At 32.9% G+C, this 10,071-nt stretch overlaps 1 protein-coding gene and 1 pseudogene across 1 annotated transcript; one reads left to right on the top strand and one right to left on the bottom strand.

Moving 5' to 3' along the window:
* Nucleotides 1–472: 472 nt before the first annotated feature.
* Nucleotides 473–6,507, top strand: LOC113867463 (ABC transporter G family member 11). The gene is made up of 10 exons (XM_027502815.1): nucleotides 473–1,400; nucleotides 1,998–2,287; nucleotides 3,288–3,459; nucleotides 3,571–3,693; nucleotides 4,190–4,318; nucleotides 4,489–4,683; nucleotides 4,795–4,881; nucleotides 4,960–5,232; nucleotides 5,922–6,029; nucleotides 6,122–6,507. The coding sequence occupies exons 1-10, from the start codon at nucleotides 1,011–1,013 to the stop codon at nucleotides 6,458–6,460; spliced, it is 2,106 nt and encodes a 701-aa protein (XP_027358616.1). The 5' UTR covers nucleotides 473–1,010; the 3' UTR covers nucleotides 6,461–6,507.
* An 826-nt stretch (nucleotides 6,508–7,333) lies between these two features.
* LOC113866708 lies at nucleotides 7,334–9,352 on the bottom strand (annotated as a pseudogene).
* Nucleotides 9,353–10,071: the final 719 nt, after the last annotated feature.

Below are 10,071 nucleotides of genomic sequence, written 5' to 3'. Positions count from 1 at the left end.
GGGTTTGGTTTGCCTTCACAGGGCATGCCAAATTAATTAGGTCCATGTTCTTGCCTTGCATATTTGTGTGTAACAAAGGGTAAAATGTGCCACTGAATTTATAGGTTAGTAGTAAAGTTAAGAGTCATAAAAAGGAAGGTTCGAACCGACATGCAAAAATTATGATCTTATCTGCTTCTTCCAGTCTTTGAACAGATAGATACAAGGAGCCTAAACAATATACTCTTTTAAATATATTCTATAAAATTTTAACTTTTTGAAAAAATATTGAATAAGAAAAATGATATTATTACTAATATTTCTTTGGATAGAAAGGGTGGTCATAGGAGGGAAAAGCACACACAATATAAACACATCCCTTGGGGTTAAATGGGGGTCGGTTTGGCATTAAATGTAGCTACCAACAACTATCTGTACCCATTAATTGCATCCATATAATGGCTGAAACTAATTGCTTCCTCTCTAAATATTTCCTTCGAGAATTGAGCTCTCCCAAAGAATGAGTAGTATAGTATGTAGAGGATGTGTTATTGTGGTCATCCCTTACATCAGTTAGCAGAATATAAAGCATCTCTGATCCAATCACTTCCTCTTGTTCATGCCAAAACAAAACCCTTCTACAGTTACTCATCTATACAACTCCAAGAGGCTCTTTTTGCATGAGACATCATCTCTCGTAAAACAACCAACCCTTCAATCATCACATCTTCCTCAGTCAAAATTCTCAACACACTTCCCAATCACACACTTTTCCCATTTCACCATTCACACTTTTCTTTCCCTCCCTCCCTCACTCCTATTATTATTGTTGTTCCTTAATTTTGGAACCTTGCCTCAAACCTTTTCTTCCTATAATAACGTCTTCTACATACACACTCCTCCTTACTAGGTTGTCTTTTTAGCCTTTTGGATTTGGTTACCTTTTTTCTTTTGGTGCAAAACATTCCCCACCCTTTGGACCATAGTGGTATATTGAAGCCTAAAAGGTGAGAGAGATTTGAAAGAGAGTGATGAGAAACACTGAAGCAACACATGAAGCTATGGAGATAGAAGCAAGTAGGCCTTCAGGAAATGGAGCAGCACTTCCAGGGCTGAGTCCTTTGAGTGAGACCCTATGGAGAGAGAAAGCTAACACAGATATCATTGGAGATGTCTCAGCAAGACTCACATGGAAGGATCTAACTGTGATGGTTACTCTTAGCAATGGTGAGACACAAAATGTTTTGGAGGGTTTAACTGGTTATGCTGAACCTGGAACCTTCACTGCTCTCATGGGACCTTCAGGTTCAGGAAAATCTACTCTTCTTGATGCTCTCTCTAGTCGTCTTGCTGCAAATGCTTTCCTCTCAGGAACCATCCTCCTCAATGGTCGAAAAGCCAAGCTCTCTTTTGGCACTGCTGTGAGTTCTTTTTTTCTCTTTTCTTGCCTTCTCTGTAAGGTAGATGTGCTAGAACAAACTGAATATAATATATGAATTTTATTCTATGTTGAGAACATTTTAAAATATAAAAAAAAATGGTTTTGTTAATATTGGGTCTTAGGGTAAATTTTAAACATGCAAAAGTAATGAGCTTTTGTCAAAAAAACATTTATTTTATTTTTGTATTTTTTTATGTAATAAATATTTGCTTTTTTTAAAATCTTACCTTTTTTAATGTTTAAAGTCAATGACTGATATTAATATTTTTAAAATAACAGAATAAAGTTATTTTGTTCTGTCCTTGTGCTAAATGCTACCTGGATGTGTCTCTGTTAATTTCAGTTGAAGAATAGAGATAATTAGTTGATGATAATATTACTTACTTTGGTCATCTTTATTTCCTTTAGATTTGAGAGTAATTTGGATTGTTGTATACTTAACAGAATAATAGATGTATAGAGCGTTACCTCAAGACATAGGTTATTTATTTATTTTTCTATATGTTCTGTTTTTAGCATATGATGCTATTTAGCCAAAAGGGTGGTTCCTAACATGGTCCATGTGGTTCAAACATAGGCTTATGTGACACAAGATGACAACTTGATTGGTACCTTAACAGTACGAGAAACAATCTCATACTCAGCTCGTTTGCGTTTGCCGGATAAGATGCCATGGTCAGATAAGAGAGCTTTGGTTGAGAGTACCATTGTGGCAATGGGTCTTCAAGACTGTGCTGACACAGTGATTGGAAATTGGCACTTGCGTGGGATCAGTGGTGGAGAGAAGAGAAGGGTTAGCATTGCCTTGGAAATCTTGATGAGGCCTAGATTACTTTTCCTTGATGAGCCAACTAGTGGACTTGACAGGTTGTTAGATATCACTTTATGTGCATTTAATTCACTTGTCCTATGTGTTTGCATCATGATTTGCATTGATCTCACGTAAATTTGGTTTTAACTACCAAATACATGTAGTTGTGTTCCATAATTAAGCACTTTAAGCAAATTAATTTTCCTATTATTGATGTTACGTTTATATAGCAAAAAAGACAAAGTGATGTTACGTTTAATCTTTCTCTACATAAAGAAACTTTTCCTATTATTTATGTGTTTGTTAACGTGACATAAATAAAATAAAATTATTAAGAAAATTAATTTTATTTTAAGGGAGTTTAAGTATCAGAGTTCAAAATATTTTTATTCGATGATGCGTGGTCTTGTAATTTAATAAGCTTTAAGATGTCAAAATTTACATGATGTATCAACATTATTACATGATGTAAGCATTTTTATAATGACAATATATCAAATTTAAACTTTAAATAGAAGTCTAAATATTTACAAATTTATTTGAAGGAGCGGTTGAGTCAGCTGCTAGTTTATTGCACTCTCCTTTGAAGTAATTTGTCTTTTCTGTTGTTATGTTTAGGAGGTGTTCATTGATGTGTGTGCTTGTCTTTTAGGTGTTTCTTTTGGCCCATTTCTTTAATAATAAACTTTCTATACATTTGTGGAAAGGGAAAACGTGGTGCAATAAATAATGGGCCATGCATTGTCTTTATACATATTTATCTTAAAGGTTCTTATTATATATATATACACACACACACTGTACCAACAAAGACATCCAACTCTTCAAGTATTTTTAAAATCAATTTCGGATTTATGTCTTCGTCTTTTTGTTATTTTACATATAACATCAAATTGTGTGCACTTTCTAAAGGGGGATAACAGTTTTGTTTAAAAAATATTTTTGATGGAGAATGTTTGGTTTCTGATGTATCCTATTGATCAAATTTGTAAAGTAAAAATGACACTTTCGCTGAATTCATGTCTTGATTTATTTGGAATATTGTTTTTGTGGCAGTGCTTCAGCTTTCTTTGTGACTCAGACGCTACGTGCCTTGGCAAGGGATGGAAGAACAGTGATAGCTTCCATTCATCAACCAAGTAGTGAAGTGTTTGAACTATTTGATCAATTGTACTTGCTTTCTGGGGGCAAAACTGTTTATTTTGGCCAAGCTTCGGAAGCATATGAGGTTAAACTCACTTTCCACTTTTTTCTCTTTTTTGCCAAGTTCCTTAAATGTACTATGATTGTGAAGAAAATGAAGCTTTTTTATGATTATTGCAAGTGATGTTGTCTGCAGTTCTTTGCACAAGCTGGCTTTCCGTGCCCTGCTTTGAGGAACCCTTCTGATCATTTCCTTAGGTGCATCAATTCTGACTTTGACAAAGTCAAAGCCACTCTTAAAGGGTCCATGAAACTCAGGGTATTGTACTTTTTTGCTTTTGACTTTTACAGTACTATCTGGTCATTAATTATTACTAGCCATTTCCTCACCTAAAAAAAGTGTGTTTTTTAATTTTTGGTTGTAAAACTGTGTCCAAAAGTTTTGAATTATTTTGAAGTATCATTTTGGAAGAAATCAAAACAAATGCCATTGTAACCCAAATGATAGGGAAGAGTCCACACTTGTGCATGACATGTCATGTTCAAATTCAGATCTATTTCTCTCTTAGTGTGCATTAAATAGATCCATTTATTTAATGTCTATTAAAAAACAAATAGACACAAGTTTTGAACAGAATATACTAAAATTTAATATGTGAGGGATCCATTTTCCAAATGATACCAGCAAACAGTGTTTTTTAAGATTGTTATAATTACTAATTAACTATGGCAACCTTAGTTTCGATTTCTTAGTTTGTATTTCTCATCAATATTTAACTTCTTTGATAATATTTACTATAAACCTTACTCTCTAGTTTGAGGGAAGTGAGGATCCACTGGACAGGATCACTACTGCTGAAGCAATCAGAACTCTTATTGATTACTACCGCACTTCTCAGCACTCTTATGCTGCAAGACAAAAAGTGGATGAGATATCCAAAGTTGTAAGTGCTTTTCAATTATTACTATTTGATGAAAAATAACCAAACTTAAGATTTATGCAATTGAGTATATGCATGATTATATGCTGCTTTTCTTGTTCATTTTTTTAAGTAAATTTCAAGTCTTCGACCTTGTGTCTGACATTTAGGTGCATTTTTCACATACTTTGCAGAAGGGAACAGTTCTTGAAGCAGGAGGAAGTGAGGCCAGTTTCTTGATGCAGTCTTACACCTTAACCAAACGTTCATTCATCAACATGTCAAGGGACTTTGGATACTACTGGCTTAGGCTTGTTATCTACATTGTAGTCACTGTTTGCATTGGATCCATTTATTTGAACGTGGGCACAGGCTACAACTCAATTCTGGTACTTATATTTATTATATTGAAGCAATCCAAGCCAAAGTTTCACGCAAGAATAACCAATTCTGAGTTCTCTTTATTATTGTATGAAGTTCCCATGTTTTGTTTCTTACAGGCTAGGGGTTCATGTGCATCTTTTGTCTTTGGTTTTGTCACCTTCATGTCAATTGGTGGATTCCCTTCATTTGTTGAAGACATGAAGGTAAATGTTTGGTTTCCTATGCAACCTTTAGTCGCATGCATGATGCAGTGATATGATGACTAATATCTTTCAATGCAGGTTTTCCAAAGGGAGAGGCTTAATGGCCACTATGGTGTCACTGCATTTGTCATAAGCAACACTTTATCTGCAATGCCCTTCTTGATATTAATCACTTTCCTCTCTGGCACAATTTGTTACTTCATGGTTCGCCTACACCCTGGATTTTGGCATTACTTGTTCTTTGTGTTGTGCCTTTATGCCAGTGTCACAGTTGTTGAAAGCTTAATGATGGCAATTGCTAGCATTGTCCCCAACTTCCTCATGGGTATCATTATTGGAGCAGGGATTCAGGTATTCATGCACTTCCCCCTTAATCCAAGCACATGTACATTAAATTATTTCTTTTGAAAATATTACTCTCTTTTCTTTCAAACCACCTTCAAATGTGAAACCTTTCTGAATTGTTTGGTATAAATTCTAGTTTTCTATACATAACAGTTATTATTTTACTAATTGACAGAACACCAATTGCATGCCATGTTGAATAAGCAGTAACAAATGGACTTGTCATGTGAAATTTGTGTGTCAAACTGTCCATCACCCACTTTATAAAAATTCACAAATAATACTGCCTCCATTTTTTTTTTATCTATCCTCTTAGGAGGATAATATACAGATTAAGGAATGCAATTAGTATAATTGTTCATATCAAAACTTCTGGAAACACTAATATAACCTCTGCTATTATTTTTCTCTCATTTATGATAAGTGTGCAAAGTATTTAAGAATTAGGTAGAAATAAGGGCACAGTTGAAAAGTAAGCAATTAATATTTTCTTAAACATCTAACTATACATATAAATAAAAAGAAGTATTAGGGAGTCCTACCTATTTATTAAGTATGATGAGAGAGAGAGAGACACAGTTTTCACATGACCAGATCATGTAAAAATTCAACATGTGAGGATTAAAATTTGTTAAAGAATCCACATAATCATGCTTTATTAATTGACTTTTTCTTCTCTATTTTTCAAATTTCAGGGCATATTCATGTTGGTCTCTGGCTACTTTAGGCTCCCACATGATATACCAAAGCCAGTCTGGCGCTACCCAATGTCATACATCAGTTTCCACTTCTGGGCATTACAGGTAACGAGAACATGCATAGATCAATTCTTAAAAAGCCATGTGATGTTATTGTAGCATAGTTTGATGATAAAAAACAATGAAAATTCTTTCAGGGTCAGTACCAAAATGATTTGAGGGGCTTGGTATTTGACAATCAGACACCAGATCTTCCAAGGATTCCAGGTGAGTACATCTTGGAAAAAGTGTTCCAAATTGATGTCAACAGATCCAAGTGGATAGATTTGAGTGTGATTTTCAGTATGATTGTCATCTACCGCATTATTTTCTTCATCATGATCAAAATCAATGAGGATGTTACACCATGGGTAAGAGGGTACATTGCTAGGAGAAGAATGCAGCAAAAGAGTGGAACTCAGAATACAACAATTGCACCTGATGTTCTCACTCAATCACCATCTCTCAGAACCTATGTTGCCAATCAAACAAAATGAAGTCATCAAAGTTTGACTCAGGAATGAAGCTTTATCAAGTAGGATTATATATATATATATATATATATATATATAAAACCTTAAAATTCTTGTTATTTTTATACATCCTTGGTCTTAACAATGTTGACATACTATGAGCTTCCATGAGAATAGGGTGAGCAATGTGAAATTCTCGGGTGTTTTATTATTAAGTCATCAATGTCTTGTGTTAAAACTTGTAATTTTTTTTCTTACCCAATTCTCTATATATATTTCATTGTGCTCCAAGATTATGCTCGTGGTTCGATTTGGAGAGTGTTGAATTTAATTAGTACAAAACGAGAAACTACTTTGTGTGCAAGGAAAAAAACTACCCTCTTCGAAGCACCATGATCTGTGCATTAGAGATCAAGGAGCACGGATGTCATGTTCAATCTTTAATCTCATTAAACTTGAGCTAGGCAAGGCCATTTCTTTAGGTACAGGAAAATTGAAGTGATCGCATTCGTTAAAGTTTAAACCTTAGTCTAAATCATGACAGCATTCAAGCATGGGTTAGCACACACGCTCTTTGACATTTATTTTTTCGACATACTATTATTATTATTATTGAGATCTATATAAAAATTAGTCAATGATAAATATTATATTACTTTTTTAAATCTTTGTTCTCTCTTCTACCTCACTCTTTTTTTTTCAAATACAATTCTCAAACATATCCTAAATTGTATATTAATTATAAAATTAATATATTTTTTTGTAATAATTTTGACTAAGATGGTGCCTAGGCTTATTTTTATTACTTCAAATGTTTTAAAGCAACATGGCCCATTTAGGAGCTAGATAATGTCCACTAATGTTTCAATTACACAAACGAAAAGATGGATTGAAGGTTCAAATTTTAGATTGCGAAAACAAGCCAAAAAATGGATTGATAGTAGTAAAGCCACCATCCACAGCTATATTATGTTTACCAATGTACTTGGACTCATCACTAGCAAAAAAGAGTGCAGCTTGTGCTACATCTTCTAGCAAAGCAACCCCTTTAAGATTTGAATAAACACTTGAACTCCCATCATCATCAAGTTTGAAGAACTCTCTTGCAGCCACATTATAGATGAAGGTGACACACAATTCACCCTTATGCCAACTTTTCCAAGCTCAGAAGCAGTGTATTCTTTGTGAGTCCAATCACAGCATGTTTGGAGTTTGTGTATGCATGAGTTGCAACCCCTCCAATACTTGAGCAAACACTTCCTATTGTTATTATGCAACCCTTTTTGGCAGGGATCATAACTCTGGCTGCATGCTTAGTTCCCAAGAAGGGACCTATGAGATTGACACTAACAACACGTTAAAATTCACTCACCAAAAAGTCAAGAATGCTTGGTTTAGCATCATCAGCTATTGCAGCATTGTTCACCATTATGTCTAAATTTCCATATTTGGATATTGTTGTTAATTGCATTTTCTACATAAATTTCTTTTGACACATCATAATGTACATAAAATGCATGTTCAGCTCCAATTCTATCTTGTATTGCTTTGCCTAATTGATCTCTAATGTCTGCAATCACCACCTTTGCCCCATGTTTGCAGAAGAGCTTTGCCATGCATTCACCAAGGCCCCTTGCCCCACCAGTGATCAAAGCTACCTTTCCTTCTAGTCTGCACAGAATTGTATATACGAAGTAACATGAAAAAGAAAAGAAAAACAAAAATACCTGCAATTGATTGCATTTCTCTTAATTGAAAATTACCAGCAACTTTTACCTTTTTTTTTTGTTATGTAGGATCGTTTTAAATCAATTTATCAATAAATACCAGAAAAATTATGAAATTAAAATAAATTAAACTTGTTTTAAAAATTAAAATTGTTATATATTTTTGAGTGGCAAAATTGATAACTTTATCCTATTGGAGTTAGATTGTTACAAAGCGCTTCTCTTGTCCCTCTGTCAAGTGAAAATGTACATGGCATAGATTTTCCTAAATTAATGAAGTAGTTTCGTGTTATTTCTGGGCCTTCAAACCTCGTATAATATAAAGAAAAAGAAGTTAACACTTGTCAAATTCGAGATTGCTTCATTTCAAATTGAGTTGAATCCAAACCATGTTGCCTCTAATTTATTCTTGTCCCATATCCGATCTTAGACATAAATCTTACTTATAATAAAATAGAAACGACGCTAAGATGATCAACATCAAGTTATCAATAGCACATGGAGCGAGCGAGAGCTCATAATTGCTGTAATATATGTCTCACTCCTCGTAAATGAAAAAATATATATAGATAAATAAATAAATAGGAATAGATGTGATAAAAAAATATAAAAGAATGTACAAAAAGAGGAGTAATTTTTCCTGAATATTTATATGGTCATTAATGTGATAGGTATGTTTCTGAAGAAAAGAAATACTGATGCTAAAAAAATAAAAATGAATAAATATTTAATGGTGATTCTTGTTTGTTTATCCAATATGTGATTTGAGTCCATATAAATTTTGTTGGTTAATATTATTAATGGGATTATAAATTAAAAGTCAAGTAGCTAGCAATTTATTTTAAGGAAAATAATAACCTATCTTTAAGACTAGGCTTAAGTAAATAATAAGAGTGAAACTTCATTAGAAAAAAATATTTATTACAATTATGTATTTTTAATATAATAAATTTTTTTAATAAAAAGGATTATTCTTTTGATATGCTTAAAATTAATCTTAGTGATTGAAATTAACAAAATGATATTTTTAATTAAAACGAAGTTCTTGAAACAAACAAAAAGAGAAGAAACTTCGATTATGGATTTTACCCCTAATCCCTATTTCATATTGCACAAGCAAGAGTTGCATAATGGTTCCTTGTTCATACCTTTTTACAGCAAGCGGCAACTCATGCGGAGTACATGCCATAGTTTGATATAAGAATTAAGAAGAACTATACTTCAATGCAATCTAAATCAGAATGTGTTTAAAATCATATGAGCAACCTCCTTAAGTTATATACACAAACAGTGGCAAAAAGACAGGTTTCATTTTGTCAACTTTCATAATTTCAATGTTGCGTATGTTAATCAGCGTGGATCTTCGACTAAATTGAATCTGAATTTCAAATTTATTTTAAAACTTGGTCAATTGGCATGATTTTCATGTCAGTTTGCGTGAATATAGGACTTTGATTCATATAGAAAAGGAATCATTGACATTATCACATGATTGCAAGCGAAAAAAATTGCCCGAAAATATATATCTTTTGTCAGAGTTAATCCGGTTTGAGTCAGATAAGATTCTCGTTTCCGGTTCAAGTTGGATAAGACTCATATAGGTAGCAAATTTTTTTTTTAAGATTTTGTTTGAGATTTAGAAGAAAAAAAAGAAAGAATTAGAAACGTAAGAGAAGAGAGGAGAGGAGAAGAGGAATGGGAGTTAATAGAAAATCTTAAAAGTATAAGATGAAGAAGGTTTTGAAAAATTTATAAACTTTTATTCTTTTATCTAAAAGCTTCTAAACACTAAACATTATATAAGCCTTCCTTTTCCTCTTAAAAAGTTTAAATTTATCCAATTAAATTTGAACAATCCTTATTAATTGATCTATATGTTTTATTATAAATTGTTATTTTTTTTAAAGA

This window comes from Abrus precatorius, unplaced genomic scaffold (assembly GCF_003935025.1).
Source record: "Abrus precatorius isolate BTA unplaced genomic scaffold, Abrus_2018 Scaffold5, whole genome shotgun sequence".
NCBI classification, from domain to species: Eukaryota; Viridiplantae; Streptophyta; class Magnoliopsida; order Fabales; family Fabaceae; genus Abrus; species Abrus precatorius.
This window is presented reverse-complemented; position numbering and strand designations above follow the sequence as displayed.

Bases quoted from the DNA above. Each gene is read 5' to 3' on its own strand.
- LOC113867463 (XM_027502815.1), top strand. From the start codon at position 1,011: ATGAGAAACACTGAAGCAACACATGAAGCTATGGAGATAGAAGCAAGT. The intron at 4,319-4,488 runs GTAAGTGCTTTT...CATACTTTGCAG, and splicing joins TGGATGAGATATCCAAAGTT to AAGGGAACAGTTCTTGAAGC. The intron at 4,684-4,794 runs GTACTTATATTT...TGTTTCTTACAG, and splicing joins CAGGCTACAACTCAATTCTG to GCTAGGGGTTCATGTGCATC.